An 18813-nucleotide genomic window follows, 5' to 3' on the forward strand; every position below is an offset into this window, starting at 1 on the left:
TGGCCTCTCCCCTCCACCTGATCCTCAACTCTGCTTTCCCCACAGTATTCTCCAAGCATGACGATGAGTGTGTGATCCCTTCTCCACAACGCTGAGAGCCGGCATTGCAGGCAGAAGATGCCAGAAATTATGCAAGAAGAAGTGAGGTGTCGATACCAGGAGCTGGGGGAGGGCGTCTCCTGCTCCCCTCCATCCCTCCCATTCTCTCCCCCACCTTTCCCAATTTTAGTTTCATGCAATAAAAAGGCCAAACTTTTTATTCCGTCAAACATGAAGGACAAAACTCAGAAATATATTTCAAGTCAACGACCAGAAAAATCTCACCTTCTCCCTGCCCAAAAGGACCTTTCTGTACATGACACTTTTTGTTGGGTTTTTTTGTTTGTTTGTTTGTTTGTTTGTTTGTTTGGGATTTTACTGTTGCTGGGATTTTAAATTTGTTTTTTTGGGGGGATTCTTTGGGGGAATTTTTTTAATGGAAGCTTCTAGCAAGCCCTATGCCCACCCAATCAACCTCATTGCTTTCTTCTTTAATAAAAGGAAAAAAGGAAAAAGAAAAAAAAAGGAAAAAGAAAAAAAAGGCCAAAAAAAAAAAAAAAAGGAAGAAAAACCCACAAGCCCTGCTGTCTATCCCCAAGTCCTACCACCAGAAAAGCTAGTCTAGGTGTGCAATATCACACTGATGTTGTAGCCATCTAAAAATAATAATAATAAACTGGACAGTTTACAATTGGTGGTTTCTTTCAAAAGCTGTTTGGGGAGAAGGAACTGAAGTCAACGGTTTCCACGTGGGCCTTTGGGGTTTGTGCTGGGCAAGGAGATGCAGGTGTCCACTTTGCTCTGGCTGGGCTGGCCATCACAACACACTGGGCCAGAGGACCCAGAGCCCCCAACTTGCCGTCACCCAACAGAGACCATCGCTGTGACCCAGCGTACACACTGTTCCAGGATGGCTGCCTCTTCTCCAAACCTCTCATGCCCAGCCACAGGGGCCTCCAGTCCCTCGGTCCCCACCGTTTCCTGGCAAGAATCCTGCTGGCTGGGTAGTGGCCCAGGCTGTGTAGGAGAGGCCCCACCAACAGGATGACTACAATCTGGGCCATAGAACTGACCTCCATGTTCTGGTCCCGAGCTCCTCACATAGTGCGCACTGGCAGGGCGGGCTGAAGTTGTGTTTTTCTTTTTTTCTCCTGTTTGTCCTTTTTCAAAGATGGGTGTTGGTTGGAATTGCTCTGTATTTGCTTGGAACTGGATGGACAGACTTCAGCATTGCTGTGGGGTGGGGGGAGCACCAGCAACCAAACAGACACTGTTTCTGGTCCTGTTTTTATTTTCAAAAACTGATGAACCTGATGGTGGAGCCTGTCCCCTCTGAGGAGGGGTGACTTGGCTGCCCTGGCCTCTCCCCGTGGCAACCATTGTGTCTTGCTCCGGAAGACACTGAGTTCTTTGTACATTTACCCCCTCTGTGCCCCGCCCATCCTCGTAGCTGGTCTTTGTTTTCTTACCTCCCCTTTCTGACCCATGTATATCATATTATGTGAGATACCATCTGCCTGACAAAAGACTTGTGCGGATCCTTGGGAACATTGTAGCTGTTTCTGTGTTTTTTCTTACCTTGTAGTCTGGTTCTGAATTATGAGAGGAAAAAAAGTAATTATGATACATTGTAGTTTGTGTACGATATATGTTGATAACGTTTTATTAAAGGGACATCTTTTTTCCGCAGCCCTTCCTGACATACTTGGGGGGACCCGGGTAGGAACTGATACTGATCAGGAAGGAGAGGCTGTGCCTGGCGCTTAAGTTCGGTGCTGAATGCTGTGGCCTTGGGAGGGGTTTGGGACAGGTAGATGCCAGTCTTACCGCAGACCCGTGGAGGCCTTAAGGTAAGGCAGCTTCTATGATCTGCCTTGCAGTCACATTTTAGCTTCCACGGCTTTTCTTCTACAAGTAAACAACAGTCCCAGGAAACTGTTTTCTCCTGGGATGGGGGCTGGTCCTCCCAACTGTTCCATATCCTGCCTTCTCCCAGGGCCTAAATTTGTTAACCTCCATGCCCAAATGCCTGATGCGTCTGGATTTTGGGGTTGGTATGGGTGGGAGTCAGTAGATTGGATTTTTTCTTTTCTTTAAATCTCACAGGCAGGGATGGAGGTGGGAGAGGCAAGGCTTGGGGATGGGCAAAGGATTTCAGGAGTGGTGCAAGGTGACCTGTGGTTTACAGAGGGGCCGGACAGTGTGGCAGATGCTAGCTGACTTAACAAAGTACAGTTGACGTCCTGGGTACATCTGGCAGGCCCGGGATGGGGACAGTGCTTGAGCATAGGTCATTCTGCTCTTCTAAGACTCTTAGGACCAGATTGTAGCTCCCACAGATCGGAGTATTGCCTCTGACTAGAGTTGGGTGGGCAGGTTAGTTCTTCCTCTAGACACTAATCGTGCCCCTGTGGAGCGTGAGGAGTGTGTGCTCACCACTTGGCGACTACTTGGGAGGATAGTGGGGTGGAGAGAAGCTGGGCCGCTCTTCTCAGCAGTTTCTGACTGTGGCATCCTCATTGGTGACTGTGAAGATATCCTTGCACATTCTCATTTATGCTTCCAGACGAGAACTGTAGAGGGCGTTCTGTGTGGGAGAAGATATCCCCAGCTCTGTCTCAGGTGGCAGGTAACCTGCACTCGTTCCCCCTACCCCAGCATCACAGCCACTCAACCTGGTTTTAAAGGAAAGGATTGGTCCTCCCTCACTAGAGTGTTGTCATTCCCTTGCTCAGGCCTAACCATGACACCAGGGCCAGGCCAGGGCACTGCTGTGAGCAGCATGAAGCTACTAGAGAGGAGAGGACTGACTCAGCCTATGGTCTCCATACTGGAGCCCCCTGTGCACAGGCACCTCACTGAGAAGTGGCCTGGCTGCCCTTTCCCTGGAAACTACATCCAAAGAACCAGAGGCAGGGCTGTCTTTACCTGAGGGCCTGGCCTATCCCTGTCCATAGGCAACAGAGGAGCAGCGCTAAGACTGCAGACCCCATTGAGTCTGGGCTCTGGGCACCTAGAGTCATGACTTGTTGGCCTTGACTCATGAGTGGAGAGGAACCACCCGTTCTCCAGAGGTGTGTGGCTCTCCAGGCCTTGGCTGTGGGCTAGGCAGGGAAAGGGGGACTCGAGGAAACTAGCCTTTCCATTGGGCTTCAAGGTTGGACAAAACCAGCCAGCTGGGGGCCATGTATTGAAAAGATTGCCTTGTGATGGACAAAGGTTTAACTTCTGAGGCTCCTTACTCTTGCTTGCAGTCACCTGCTCATGTATTTAGTGACACCTACCAGCTAAGTAAAATAGGCTGGGCAGGATGGTGCTACCCTAACCCCTGGCAGGCCAGGCAGGTGATAGAACTGCTCTGTGGGTTAAATTGAGTCAACTAGATAGAAAAGAAAGCAGACATCTAGGCCTGTGTTAAGAGACCCACTTAGGACTTGATGGCATTTGAATGTCTGATGGCTGGAGGACAGCTTAGGTCATCTAGAGAATAGGTCAAGATGTGTCCTTGGGTTTCCAGAGATTAGAAACAGGAAACAGCAAGGGAGGGCAGAGGTGGGCGAGGGACCACGGCAAGGGTCCAGAAGGTCTTTCCTAGCATTTGATGCTCCCTGACAGATGTCACCTAAACCTTGGGTCTCTTTATGCCTTCCTATCTGTTCCCTGGAGCCAAGCTCCAAAATCCCCACCAGGAGAAGGCTCCTTGGCTATGGCTGCTGTTGAGTTCCCAGGCCCTGTGCTGAGTCTAGTGTGCCTTCTCTAAGCCAGGGCCTAGCTCCTGGCAGGTGCTCAGGGGGTGTTTGTGGAGGAACACTGAAGGTTGCTGAGTCAGTCAGCCCTGTAACAAGCTCATGACGCCTGTTCCCAGTGTTCAGGCTAGACCTTAGGTGTGGAGGAAAGGTGGCCTTTGTGAGCGGCTGCTACTGCCGATCCAGAGGAGACTGGTTTTTGTCAGTGCCCACTAAACAGCTAGGAACTCTTGGGGACAGGGACTGTGGCTCCCAGCTTGAGTTTCCCAATCCCAGCACAGTGCCTAGCACGTAGTGCCTAGTCTAGAATAGTGTGAATGGCTAAATTGCCCGAGATGTAGGGAGCCTCAGGACTCCAGTCCTGACGCATTTGGGGGTCCCCACATCAGTCTATCTGGGTTAGAAGCCTGTAAATTATGTATGTGCTCTAGGGAGAGACACATGCTCTCCGAAAGCTGAACTCTTGAGAATGGAGCCTACATGGGTCAGGTGAGATGTAGCCTGAGGCATGATCTCTCAAGTGGAAGCATCCTAAACAGGAAGTGCTGGCCTTGCTCTGCCTGCCCTCCTCACAGCCCAGTTCTGTGAACTGAAAAGTGGGGCCAGCCTGGGAAGGAGACAGCAGGCTGTCTGAGGTCCATCATCCTCACCTCCAATTTTTTTAGGGAAGGCCCCTACTGGGAGACGTGTGTGACCCAGAAGGTAGAGTTGAGGCCCCAGCACTGAAGCTACAGCGTGGCATTCCTCTAGCTCCTTAGGGCACTTACCAACCAGGGCACCTGAAGTCTAAAGGAGGGTGCTTATGGTGTTTCCCCGTGGGGAGGGGGAAGCCAGTTGAGGAGGTCTGGTTCCTAGCACTGGCCAGCTCACTCTGACATCAGACCTGATTTTGGCTGGATTGCCACCTCTAAGAGGTCTCTGGAGGCGTGACTTACCCAGTTACTTGCACTTTCTCTTTTGGCAAAGATGCAGCTCTGGAGGCTGCTCCAACCTTTACCCAGCTCAGAGCTTACACTGTCTCCAAATCCTCTCCTGGCCTGCCCTACTCTCCATTCAGGCCTGTGCCATTGACTCATGGAGACTCACTCCATGTACCCTTCTGGCCTGGGAGGGCAGTGCTAACATCATCTTCATCTGCTAGTGGTTGACAGGTATACGCCCTCCTGAGAACCTCCCCCTGCAGATCTTACCTTCTAGGCAGTGGCCAGTGGCATGTGAAGCCTGAGGCTGCAGGGCAGCTTTGTCTGCTCAGCACCCACAGCCTTGTATCAGGTCTGGCACATACTAGATATTTCAGGGAACTATTGAGAATGGGTTCTCTAGAAGTTCCCAGGATCAGGTGGGAGACTTGGGTTCCCCATACCCTCAGCATTCATGTGGGCATATTGAAGAGACAGCTTTCAGGTCCTGTGCCTGCTTCCAGGGACTCAACTTGAGTGAGTGAGCTGAGCCTGTGTAGCTCCTTCCAAGTGAAACTGCAAGGCAAGGCAGCCTCTGGCAAGCGACTGCCTGGGACCACCCAGGACCAGCCTCAGAGAAGTCAGCAGAAAGGGAACCCTTCCAGCTGGGGCTTGAAGGCCTCCACAGTGATCTGAGGGAAGTCTGATTAGATGCAGCCCACCTAATTAAAAGGTGAAAGACTGCAGGGGCTTTGTGCTCACTCTGTAGAGGACGGGGACAGCTGGATCCTGGAGGCTGAGGGGAATGGCCTCCAGGCCAGATTTAATTCCCTTGAGACTGAATTGAGCCAACCTTTCTCCCATATCCTTTTTAAAAATACTTATTTTTGAAATAGAGATTATTGTAGCCCAGGCTAGACCAGAATCCCCAATATAGGCAAGGATGAACTGAACCTCTCATCCTCCTGCTCTACTGGAGTGTTTGAGTTAGAGGTCTATCTCCACTCAGTGTGGGGGAGTTTCTCAATGACTTGGGGACATTCAGGTTCATTATGAAAGAATCATTTTGGCCCCAAGTCTTTTGCTTAAAGTCCCCTGGGCATCTCATGCTGAGTGTGACCCTGTAGCTAGCCCCTCTCCTCTCCTCCCCTACACAGCATCTCTTCTCAGACGCAGGCACCTGTCCTCAGACTCTGAGCCACAGACACAATGTCATCCTGTAAGGAAAGCGGAGGGGAAGAGACAGACGAGGCAGCTGGGCACGGGGAGCTGGGGAAGGGAGTTCATCTTGGCAGTAAGTTATGTGGGCCTTTCAGCCTCCTCAGTTTTCCCATCTCTATGGGTCGGGGATACCCACCATTCCTCCTGCCTTGGTATGGAAAAGCTGCACTTTGTGTTCAGTTTGCTTCTCTGTGCTGTGGGCTCTGAGTGCATATAAGACCATGTCCACGCTGGAGCTTGGGGAGCATGGATTCCCAGCCCTGGAACACTGGCCCATCCGGGGACATCATCAGGTCTCAAGCTGCAAGGTCATGGGCTGACTGTGCTTACTGAGAGCCTCCACCCCCCAGGCTGGTCATTTCACCCTCTACACCAGCCATCAAGCCAGTGATAGGATGATAGGACGTGGGCTGCCTAGGCTTCCAGCCATCGCTGTCATTGCAGAGGATTACCATGGTGGCCTCCAGCTGGCTGTCTCAGTCATCTGCCGACTCACCCTCTATGCTCCCACCAGTGTTGAAAACACTTCCTCTGAGTCAGCAATTCCACTGCCAACAATTTACCCAATGGCCACGCTGGCAGACTTGGAGCCATGAACAGGGATGTTTGCTGCACATTTTCTGATAACCAGTGCCCAGAAACAACCTGTATGGCCATCTGCAGCCACAGCTGTAGCATAGGAAGGTGGGCTGTCCGTGCTGGTGTGGCAGGACCCTGAGATTAGTTAAGTGTGTAAGGAGGACACTAAGTACACACAATTGTGTGCTTTAGGGCACATGAGTCTTGACATGGGGTGGGGTGGGGTGAGGGGAGACTGGATTACCCCTTGAGAAAAGGACAAGGAGTTGCTTGGGGTGACTAACTCTTGCACTTTTCTAAATCCCGTCTTTACCTTCTGTTTTCATCCTGAATGGCAAGGTAAAACTGGTAACAAGGCTCACTGGACCCCATGTCAGTCACCTACCTCCCCTGGAAAGCCCAAGGTGCCTGGTGTTGAAGGCCTCATGAGACCCCCAACCTCTATCCCAACCCTCCATTTCCACATTCCCAGACACCTGACGTGCCAGGTTCCTTCTTCTTTCCTACCTCCCCAAGTCCCACAGCCCCTGCCAAGCCCCAAAGCTGAATGAGCAGTGGGAGAGCACAGCCTGGAGTGGAACAGACATGGCCCAGTGCTACTACTTTCTGATGATGTTACCAAGCTACAAGGTCTCTCTGTGCTCTTTCCACAGGAAGCCTGGGTATTCAGAGTCACCTCACCATGTATGAGCAATGTGGCTCTCGGGTTCTGGGGACGCCACTGAAGCCTCTGGTGTGATCACAGATACAGAGGCAACCACCATGTTCCATCAGTGTTCCTCACAGGATCTGGACCTAGGCTAGTTTCTCCCCAAACACCCAGCGGGTCTGAGTCCCTAGGTATAGATTAAGGAAGCTGACTCAGAACATCAGCTGTGGGCACATGGGGCCACTCTATATGGTTTCTCCTCATGCCTTCCACATACCCATCACTCAGTGCTTTGACTGGACGACTACCCTGTTGACCACAATGTGAAGCAGGACTTGATGGTGTCTGGAGCCAAGCTGACCCAGGAAACTCATCAAGCCCATCAAGCAGGAAACCTACAATCAATGTTCTCAGAGCCTCTAGAGTCACTGAGGAACGCTTATGCAACTTGAATAGCTTGAGGGCACTGGCTGCTCTTCCAGAGAAGCCAGGTTCAATTCCCAGCACCCACATGCCAGCTCACAGCTTTTCTGGGCACTAAGCATCCATTGGTACACAGACATATATATAGACAAAAGCCTTATGTATTAAAAAGAAAACATTCTGTAAGAACTCGGCTCAGGTTCAGAGCACCTGCCATGAGGCAGGGAAGACAGCCAAGTCTAGAATCTTCCAAATTAGAAAGGGGAGCAGAGGTGTGGCTCAGCACTACAGTGCTCTTCACAGGTTCAAGCCCCTGAAAGAAAACAAACACAAAAAACCAACCAAGGGAGGAAAAGTGTGCCACATGCCAGAGACGACCGTACTCTAGATGCTAAGGTAAGGAGAGCAAGGTCAAGGCAAGGCTGGTTACACAGCAATATCTTGTCTCAAACACACACACCAGAGAGAGAGAGAGAGAGAGAGAGAGAGAGAGAGAGAGAGAGAGAGAGAGAGAGAGAAAGCTCAAAACTCTAAAGGAAGTGATATTAGCTTCAGGATTTGGATGACGAAGCTCAGGCACCATCTAAGCCCTTACGTATGCAAAACCCAGGACCTGTATTTTAAGAGGCAAGAAGGCACAAGGTGTTGTCCGCATACAGCGCATACCAATGTCTCACAGACAACGTCAAACCAATGCAATACTAAGACTTTATTTCCATAGAGACCACTAGGCTGAGAGAGCGGGAGGCTCGCCCAGGCGAGCACCGTTCCAGGACATGAGCTCTTCAGAGGCATCAGGCCCCAGAAGGTTCCTGGTTCACACAGCACCATGCAAGTACAGAGCTAAGAACTTCTTGAAGGTCTCTGGCTGGAAATCAACAGGCCCAACAGGTTCCTGGAGGAAACACAGACCATTAGGACACTGCTACCATTGCATGGCAGCAAAGGGAACAGGTCATTTTCTGAGAGCCACCAGTGCCTGGTGAGTCACTGTCATATCCCGCATCACCTCTGGGAATGAGGACACTGAGGAGCTGGTGCTGCAGATGGGCAGGGTTCCTGGCACCCATTGGCCAAGTCATCAGCTGACACTGCTCTGGCTCCCAAGTCTCTCACTCCAGTCACCAGGAAATGACAAGAACCCTGCTTTCTACACTGGCTTGTAGGTTCCTGCTCTCACTGTGTTGAGCTTGTGCTCACTGCTGGAGGCCTAGGAGGGAGGCAGATCTGGCTCCTAACCTCAAGAAACTTCCAATCGGGTATTTCGCTGACAAGAAAACATGACAGGTCTCATTACAGAAGCAATAGGAAGAGGCCAAGGTGTTTGCATGTTTGACTAACTCACTGACTTTCGCACACGGAGGATGAGTAGAATGAGCTTGGAAGGAAGGAGCTTCAGACAGAACAGTGCATTCAATAGCACAGGGTTACAAATGAAGGCAAGAAGGACCAAAGCAAGATTAGAACCCAAGCCCACGGTGGTGGGGCTCAGAGGCAGGAAATCAAACTGCAGAGGTTAAGTGGGAGCTCTGACCAACCATGGAGAAAGACCAGGGGGTGATGGCACCAACCCCTGACAATGGGGGTGCCTGGTAACTCTGTCACAAGGGGGGTGGGGCCGGAAAAGGGTCCAGACTCCCACAGCAGTTAAAGGGGAGCAACGCTGTCAGACGGGAGAAATACCACTGAACTGACTGGACCTTCACAGGCCACTTGCCCCACCCAGCACAATGGCCTCGGGCTTAGTGGGTCCCATAGCCCCCATGCTCTGACATGCCATCCTCAGAGTACTCCCCTTCCTAGCTTGGCCTGAGCTGGTTTAGACATCTTCCCTGCCACTCCCCAGACACCAGGGTGGACTCTCAGCTGAGCCCCAAGTGTAGCAGGAACAGGGTCACAGGAGAAAGTCCACACAGCTGACAGGCACTTCAGTGCTTCCAGGGGAGTTTAGCAGTTAACCACAATGTGACTGTGCTGTAACAGGGCCCACCAAGGCACTGAAGTGGGCAGGGGAGTAGACACAGCAGGAACTGTCGAGAAGGGCAGGCCGATGTGAGTGTCCAGTCCCTAGATCCCCCGACCACACCAGGCCCAATTGCAAGGAGTCAGGACCCTGTTGTAATCGCCAGGCTGGAGGCAACTAGACTTACCACCACCACCTTTTTTTTGATGACTGGGCGACACCAGAAGTGCTGGTAAAGGAGCTGGTCTGAGTCTGTCCATACCAAATTCTTGACGCCCTCACTAGATGTCAGATCTGTGGTGTTCAACTGCAACACCAGAAACTGGAAGACACGGCCATCGGTGCCCACGCTCTGCACGACTATGGGCTGCTCCAAGACTCTGGCTGTGTTCTAAGAAGAGCGGACAGATGAGTCAGGGAGTAGGATAGTGCACACCAGTAGCCCCACTCCACCCTTAACACACCCACTTGCTTCCTTTTTATGGCTTCACCTCAGGTAGGTAAGAGCATACAGAGCTCCACAGTCCACACCCAGTCTCTCCTGACCCAGACAGGCCTTTCCTTACCCACCTAGGCATCTCCTCATGTAGCCTGGCCCCCCACAACCCAGCAGATTTCTCTTCACCCAGTTAGGACTCCCCTCACCTAGCCTAGCCTTCTCTGCCTCAAGGCCCCCAGAAAACTGCTCTGCAACTCAGTGGTAACCCCCACAGCTCACTGGTGATTACTGGACAAGCCCTGACGTTCAGGCAGATGAGTTGGGAAGGTTAACGGGGGGGATCTCTGAAAGCTGCACCTTCCCTGAGGAGACAAGAGTGACGTGCTGTCAAGGCTAACCCAGAGGTTTCCTATCGGACTATCACTCAGTTCTCACTCCATCTGCCAGGTGAGGAACACACTCAACATGGTGACCTGACTTGTCTCAAGTCACAGAGCTGGCCTGCATCACTGGGCACTTCTGAAAGCCCGACTGTCTGCTCTGCAGTCACCTGAGTTTCATTTGCTTCCTGCGACTTGTCGTCCAGTACTCCGGGCATGTCAGTCGGGGCCTGTACTAATCTCATGGTCACAGCAATGACACAGCAGTTATGGGAGCTCACCTGAACGCCCAGGTCCCCTGCCTGACTTTACTCACGGCTCTCATAAATACAAGTACATTCCTGCTTCTTAAAGAAGCTGAAGTTTAGAGAGGTTTGTTCAAGGGCAGCCTGAGACACGAGCTACGTGAGGTGACCTACGGTGCAGGCTGACTTGACATCCCAGCAGACTGACAGGAGAGCCTTGTCCACCGTTTGTCTGAGTAACTCTACGGCCTGCCTCTGTACACTTTGTGCCAACCCAGGCTGCCATTGGCCTAAGAAGCAGGGCGTTCCTAAGGCGAAACCACTGGTGCTTTGCCCCTCCAGGGCTCACCTGACTTTAGGACTAGCTAATGGAAGTCCCAAGTGTGGGCCACACCAGGGCTGCTGGTCTTATAAATACCTGTTCTTAGCTGCATGAGAGATAAATAAAAAGTGAAGTACCTGTAAGTGTTAGCTGAGATTCTGTATTGACTCTTATCTCCCTCTACAGATCAATAAAACTGCAGGCAGTACATAAATTTCTCAGCAATTTTACCTTTTACATGGAGGCTCTTCCCATAACTGCTCAACTTCACAGCCCCAGGAATGATTTGTACCTGGAGACGGTGGGGAGGCCGCTTCTCCTATCTATCTGGGTAGCAATTAGTCAGCACTGCTACACAGGCCCTTCTGGCAACAGCTGGCAGGGACTGCACTGAGCCTGTGGGCCTGGGCTGTGGTAAGTGGTTGCTTCCTTCCTCTGCCTAAACCGGGGGCACCACATCCTTTTGAAGCCATAGGAATCACAGATCAATCTCTGCTTTCCTACTCATCATGGGTGATTTACCTAATGTCACAGAGTTCAGGAAATATATAGGAGGAACAGGACTAGAGCCAGCTGCCCACCACCCCTCCCACACTAAGACAGAAGAAGGCCACATGAAGATCCACAGCTGCTAATCTTTCTGGTTCTATTTCTTACCATGATGGGGATGGAAACTGGGGGCTCCCACATGCTGGAAAAGATGCTCTACCACTGAACCATACTCCAGCTCAGTCAGGCTCTCAGCTGTGTGATGAGGAACAAAAACTAGCCTTCCTGAGATTGTCTCCTCATCTGTAAAGCGAGGCTCATAGCGCCTGTCACACGGCTGCTCAAAGGCAGATCATGTGCGTAGTCCTCACACTTGAGTGTGGGGTTCCCAGAGCTTGCACCAGCCTCACTGGTGGGCTTTTGGAAGACTGACTGCTGAGCCCCACCTCAGAACCTCTGACTCGGTGGGGCTGGGAAGTCCAGGTCTATCAAGCTCCCACATGAGGTCCTAAAGCCCCTCCAGAACTGTAGTTTAAGAACCACTAATATCGAAAGTTTGTTAATGGGTGTCAGGTGATCAATACAGGACAGTTAATTCTACTCCTCCCCACTCTTGCAGCCTACCAAACCCAGCCCTGCCAATACCGAGAGCAGGCAGGATGGATGGAAATCTCAATCCCTCATTCTCAGGAGGACACTGGGCTTTAGGTTCTAACTGAGACCTGGGAGAACAGCACAAGTTCTCAGAAACATGCCCTGAGTTTCCACCCCTGTACCCCATTCAGGCTTTTTCCCCATTTTGAGACAGTTCTCTATGACAACCTCTCAGCCTCCATTCTGTACCAGCTAGGTCTTGGAACTTCCTCTTAATATTAAGGACCACGACCAAGTGGTATCTTGGGTCCCCGAGCTGAGGGGGCTCTGCCTGGGCCATCTGGAAGGCCCCACTCCCTAGGCCTCCTGATAGTGCTGTGCACTCCAGTTCTGACCCTGAAGAGCACACTGGTATGCACATGAGTAGGGTGCCCTTGTTCCTGTCCTTTCCCCAGGCTTCCTGTTAGAAAACGCAGGGTGAAGTGATTAGTTCCCTGTCATCCCATGGCACTGGAAAGGGGAGCTATTAGAGGGCCACTGTGACTAAATAGCGCACCAGCCCCATCAGCTTCCAGGACAAGTCAGGCAGTACAAGTTAAGCGAAGTGCATAGTCCTGCAATTCCTTAGTCAAAACCAAAGTCAGTCCCCCACACCATATTTCCAGGCAGTAGTCTTTACAGCAGGGAGTCAACCCCAGAGAAAGCAGTTCCAGAGACTCTCAGTATACATACCCCATAGAGGAGCCTGGCCTGAGCCAGGGCATTTGCGAAAGCAAACAGGAGCATCTTAGCCCTTAGCTGTTCTGGAAGAAAGCGCTGTGGCCGTAAATTGGCTTTTTCCAGGATATACAAGGTGTGGGGATGGGGATAAGGATAGCCCTCCCGGAATCCTGCAAGAGAACAGACAAGAAAGGTGAGGAGACAACAGATTCACCAGTGTGCCACAGAGAAGGAATCACAGGGGACACTGGCTATGCAACCATGCTCATAGATGTAGGGATGGCTACTGAGGAGTTGAGGCAGAAGCCAGAGGTGGCTTATAAAACCCAGAAAATGCCTGTCAACCTGCAGCAGGTACTTCCTACCCACATTCTAACTCCATCCACTCGTGCTCATCCAAGCGCACGGTGACAGTAACACTAAAACACAGAGAGAGGGCTGTGGCTGTTAAGAAGGCAGAAGGCAGTACTCTATTAGGAACAAAGGACTTGTCTCAGACCTCACAACATCAGACATGACTGAAGTGTTCACTGTCACATCACGAACCCCTTCTGAGATGTATGAATACATCTCTGGTGAGCTGGGAGCTTCTAGAATAAGTGGCTGGAATGGGTGAGTACACATGAGGAAGGAGAGAGCCGCTGGAGACATGGGCTCTGAGAATCAGGGAAAGGAGTGCTGGCTGAGAGCCCAAGCTTTCCTGCACACCTTGGCCTTCAGGCTGCTCCACTCTGTAGCTTGTGTGCACCGAGCTCTAGACAGGAAGCAGGGAGTGCACAATTGGAGCCTGCTGCTGCTGCCTGTGAGGAGCTCACGGTCTAGAGGGGAACCAGACGGGAAGATCAATCACATCCCAGCAGAGATGTGGCAAGAACAAGATCCAGGGTGACTCAGGGACTGTGGGAAGAATGAAAAGTTCCTGATTGAGACTCAAAGTTCATCATTTCTGGGAGGAAGTGATTCCTAGCATGGACTACTAACAATTAAGTTAGGAAGCACAGGCTGCCACACGGATTCTAGAAGGTGCTGCATCTGTAGCACTGTTGGGGCATCTTTCCCTTTCTCGGTACTGCCTAAAATCCAAAGCTTTCCTGTACCTGTGTCTTCTTTCACTTCATAGACATGGCACTCCTGAAGATCGATGGTAGGAGATATGGGATAGAAGGTTTCGAGAACATGACTTCTGGTAGCTTCAACCTCCTCTCTGGAGGCAATGGGGGGCAGGGGATCCTTGGCACTCAGCATGGTACTACTCGTACCTCGGACCTGAAGGAGAAGAGACTCTAAAATGGGGAAAAGAAGATTAGTCTAACTGGGTCTTTTTACAGCTCTCAGAGTGTGAGGCCCTCATTACCCGCAAACCTGAGTCCAGTCTGTTATAGGTTCTCTAGATGACCACCCTGGTCACAGAACACACACATGGCACCGGGACAATAATTCTGAGCCCCCCCCAAGAGATGAGGAACTATGACATTCTTTTCTTTGTGTACTCTTCTGATAAATCCCAAGACCCCTGACTCCTGGGCATCCTTCATCTTCCAGCAGCACCAAGCCAACAGTTAAGTCAGAATTACCCTTTGCTCTCTCTTAAGGAGCCCGTTAGGCAGCAAGCGTTGCTATGGAAAGCACAAGCCATATTCAGACACAGCCCTCTGCAAAGCCCAGAGCGCCTCCTGCAGGAAGCAAATCCTTTACACTGGGCAGCTGGAGCACCTGGGAGGCAGAGGCAGGAAGATCTCAGCGTGTTCAAGGCCAGTCATGGTTACAGAGTGAGCCTGCTTGACAACAACCACCAAGGCTATCTGAAGGAGGAGCAGGGTGGCTCTCTCTTACTGGACCAGCTAACTCTCCACCAAGGGGCCAGACTGCGCACGCACATGTTCGGCAGCAGCCCCGTCCTCTGGCCACTACAAAGTCCAGCTCCATCCTCACGCATGCCATCTGGGTCATGATCATCAAAGCTGGCTTCAGACACTGCCAAATGCCTTACTGCTTCTGGTGAGAAAGCTCAGGGCAGGAGTCTGCCAGGCACTGAAAATGAAGACTCGCACACAAAAGCATAGAGGAGCAAACCAGGGTGCGCTGAGCATGACACAGGAGAGCAAGAGGCATAGAAAGAGAAGGGCTGTGAGCAGGGGCAGAGGAGACCATTCAAACCCAGGCAAAGAGCCAAGTTCTTCTTAACAACCGAGTGAGAAAAGCCAGGCAGATCAGAGCCTGGGCTAAGTTGGATTAGCATGTATACTACATGGGAATACAGGTGGTCAGAGGAAACACATGCACAACTCACTAATCACTGAGCCTGCTGTGAGTACATGGAAATGTCACTTGTACTGTTCCCCTGGGGAAGCCACATGCCACTACCAGACGAATGTGTTTAGAAAGACTGTTGTCAGGACCCTGAGTGGCTCTGAGTGGCACTGCCCTCTGCAAGGGCCTAACTTCAGAAAGAGTCAAATCCCAGTGTGAAGGTAATAGATTAGGGCTGTTGTAAGATTAGAGATCAGCTTGGTCGATGGCATGTCATTTAATTAGCATGCAGCCTCCCAAGATCCGTAAAAAATGAATGTTACATCTACAGACAGATAAATTCTGCAGTAATTGCACCTCAAGATCAGTTTCCTAAGGCATTTCCTGTTTCCTCACACAAATGTGCTTGGACCTCTCCTAACCTTGGGTTTTAGATTCTCCCCACAGATCACTGTAGTGTGGTTTCTAATTCAATTCCCTCCACATCTCTCCTCCAGTGACAGCTCAAAATGGGGCAGTTTAATTAGAGGTAATACTTGACAATGGGCCAACAAGTACTCTCCATTAATGAGGTGCACTAATTTCCTTAGTGGTACCATTACCTCTGCCAGGCTGACTCCTTGCCAGAAGTCCATAAGCATAGGGGGAAGAGGAGAAAACCCGCTCACACCGACATCCTAAGTCCCACATATTCCACTGCGGGTTTATTGCTCCCTAATTCTATCTGTTTGAGCTCCTGACTGACACTGCTGTCGGGAACACCAACAGGCACTGCCAAGTACACAGCATGTGCGAAAGCAAACAGGTGAGAAAGCTATATACCAACGAGCTCTCCCTGGCAAACTCAGGGACATGGGGAGGGGTCAGCAGAACAAGTGACACACGTAGGGCTAGGTGGAGGCCGCAGCACAGAGGGCCTGGTGTCACATGACAAATGACAGTGTAGGGTGATGAGCCACTCTAGCAGCTCTGCTCACACAGCCATGGAAGGGAAGCAAAGGTGCAGCGTTGGTGAGGGAGAGATCAGTGTGCTCTACCATTTCCCTGGCTGTGGGGTCGTCTTGACACTCCCAAGCATACTGTGGGGCTCAATGGATACAGTCATCAGCCGACACTGGTAGAATAAAGTTTTAGAAGGAGATAAAAACAGAAACAAGAAAGTTGGGCATGGTGGTACAGACTAGAGGATCACAGTCTGAGGCCAGCCTGTGCTATGTAGTGAGACACTATCAAGGGTGTTTCTGAACCCACAGAATAGGTAGCAGGAGATGAATGTGAGAGATGAGATCTGGTGGTAGGGCTGACAGAAGGATCAGACACACAACACAACCAGAAAAGCAACAACAACAAAAGGCCCAGCAAGGCCTTCTGGTACATAGGATGACTAACCTCGATTCCAGGTGGTGGCTAAGGAGCAGTTTTGGGCAGAGGTCCGCCTGGCTAGAGAAGGGTGCTTGATAATCTGGGACTTACACAGCTGTAGGAGGTTGTCCACAATGAGCGGGCTTGGAGAAAAAAAAAAGATATCTAGAGACTTAAAGCAACATGTAACTTCCAACACTCCTCAGTTATCTTATCTGGAGGAAACTCACCAGTAAGTCTCTCTCTTGGGGATGTCCTCAGTGGAGTGCCAGAGCCGGGAATGAGAGATGATATCCAGAACACGTTGTTCTTGGTTCTCGATGTGATTGGTTGGATCATCAACAAGACTAAGCACTTTCTTGGGGAGACCCTCTATTAACTTGGTCTTAGTAAGCCAGAGAGCCTGCTTCATACCTTTGGGACAACCAAAAAGAAAAAGAAAAAGAAGAAGAAGAAGAAAAAGAAAGAGAGGGGACAGCTTAGGAAGGGATGTTCATGCCTGCAGGGAGCACCACAGAGAAGAGGCTGCCTCAACAGAGAGCTGGTTTTGTTTTTGAGATATCTGAGAAACGAAACTTCCAGGTGGTAAGAGTAGACTACGGGAATAAGTGCTTAAAAATGGAAGGAGTTCAAACCATGCCCAAGGCGCCGAGTTCCCTGCTGACTCCCCACAGAGAAATCAAAGGTGTGAGACTAGTTCAGTGGATACTGGCCCTTCAAATAAAACCCCAGCTCTGTGATTTTCTTTTTTTTTTTTTTTTTTTTGCTAGCAATCTCAAGCCAGGTTTTATGGTTCTCTAGCACAGAGCAAACTATGTAGTCCTTAGAGCTGCTATTTACTGAATGTCTCCTCCTGTGCCATGAACTTACTATAAGTTAGATGGGATTCTGACATGAAGGGGAAACCTGGACAGACTGAGTTTGCCTCAAGTTGCTTATCTTTAAGGTGATACAGGTAAGAGGAGAAACTGAGCCTGTCTACCATGAAGTCCACAATCTCTCCACAACCCCAATCCTCTTCTCAGGCCCATATCTTTTTTTTTTTTTTTTTTTTTTTTTGGTTCTTTTTTTGAGAGCTGGGGACCGAACCCAGGGCCTTGCGCTTCCTAGGCAAGCGCTCTACCACTGAGCTAGATCCCCAACCCCCTCAGGCCCATATCTTACAAGCGTTTATTGTGACTTTATAAGACCTCTCTGTACCTTGAGGAAGTGTAGGATAGAAGATACATTTCCAGACTGGTTCAATGAGTGCAATCTTAGCCTCTGATCTTTTTTCTAAGATAGGGTTTCTCTGTGTAGCCCTGGCTATCCTGGAACTCACTCTGTAGACCAGGTTGGCCTGAACTCCCAGAGATCTTCCTGATTCTGCTTCCCCAGGGCTAGGATTAAAAGTGTGCACCACCACCTCCCGACTGCAATCTTAACTTCTGAAACACATCCGTCCACTATTGTCAGGGTCACTTAAAAGAGTCATGTCTGTGAGATCCTTCACAGCACCTGAGTTCACTGAAAATGGTTAATGGCTAGAAAAATCAGTTTGCAGGCATAGAAGTGGGCATTTTAGGAGGCTGTGCCACCACCACCATCACCACCATTATCCCCACCCCCCACCCCCCAAAGTGTTTCTCTGTGTATCCCTGGCTGTCTTGGAATTCATTCACTCTGTAGATCAGGCTGGCCTCCAACTCAGGAAACAGGCACAAGACACTATGACCTGTTCTTAAGTGGGCAGATTTTCGGGTCTTTGAAAACATATCCCAGACCTATTTAACAAAAGACACTAACCTAGGAAAGTAGCGTTGTAGACCTGCTTCACTATCCCTTCTCCATGAATGTAAACAGATCACCTCCCGCTACACTCATTCTCCATTGCTCCCTCTCACAAATACTGCCCTTGATCCTGACAACTCTTGGAAGACGGATGTCACTCAGATTCTACTTCGCAGAGGAAGAAACTTCCCCAGGGTCGGGATCATTGCTGAGCTGATAACAGGGTCTCCTCCCGTTTGTCCTGAGGCCTCACCCTCAAGGAGTCGACAACGCTGGTGGAAGATGTAGCAGGGTTGCTCCTTGTACAGAGGCTGCTCGTGGATGGGGGCCGCACGGTGGAACCGTGGGTCAATCCAGCCGCGCTCCCACGGCGGGAAGATCGGCTTCGCCAGCCACGGGACGAAGTGCTTCTTGCCCTCGTAGGTAATGGGTTCCAGGCCAGGGATCTCGTACACCCTGTCCAGGGGGCGAGGCTCCGGTTTCCGAGTGGAGCGCACACCCCACTCATACGCTCCGCGTTTCGGGGCCCCGTAGCCCCCGAGGCCGAGCCTCGCAGAGCCAGCGAGTGCCCGCATAGCGGGCCCGGACGCCAAGGCCATACCGACTCGGGTCTTCACTGCACCTCTACCTGGACGCCGCCATCTTTGCCCGGGCAGGGCCTGCTGGGAGCGAAAGGGGCGGAGCGCAGTGGCTCATTTTGCGATTGACAGACACTTCACCCAA

At 50.9% G+C, this 18813-nt stretch overlaps 2 protein-coding genes across 37 annotated transcripts in view; one reads left to right on the forward strand and one right to left on the reverse strand.

The window, feature by feature from the left end:
* Nucleotides 1-1728, forward strand: part of Ssbp3 (single stranded DNA binding protein 3) — a 141416-nt gene extending 139688 nt beyond the window's left edge. For all 33 annotated transcript variants that reach the window (XM_087551402.1, XM_087551401.1, XM_087551403.1 and 30 more), the window contains 1 exon segment: nt 46-1728. In XM_087551402.1, the coding sequence (XP_087407528.1) occupies nt 46-75 (30 nt within the window). In that variant the 3' untranslated portion in view covers nt 76-1728.
* On the reverse strand, nt 1674-18751 carry Mrpl37 (mitochondrial ribosomal protein L37). Of its 4 annotated transcripts, NR_190823.1 has the most exon segments (8): nt 1674-1947; nt 2476-2626; nt 9707-9910; nt 12721-12878; nt 13806-13991; nt 16348-16463; nt 16551-16734; nt 18344-18751. NR_190823.1 is itself a non-coding variant. In NM_001429866.1 (7 exon segments), coding segments are annotated over 7 exon segments (1227 nt in total). In that variant the 5' UTR covers nt 18690-18751; the 3' UTR covers nt 1674-2593.
* Between the last annotated feature and the right edge of the window lie 62 nt (nt 18752-18813).

This window comes from Rattus norvegicus, chromosome 5 (assembly GCF_021556685.1).
Source record: "Rattus norvegicus strain SHRSP/BbbUtx chromosome 5, alternate assembly SHRSP_T2T, whole genome shotgun sequence".
In the NCBI taxonomy this organism is placed as follows: domain Eukaryota; kingdom Metazoa; phylum Chordata; class Mammalia; order Rodentia; family Muridae; genus Rattus; species Rattus norvegicus.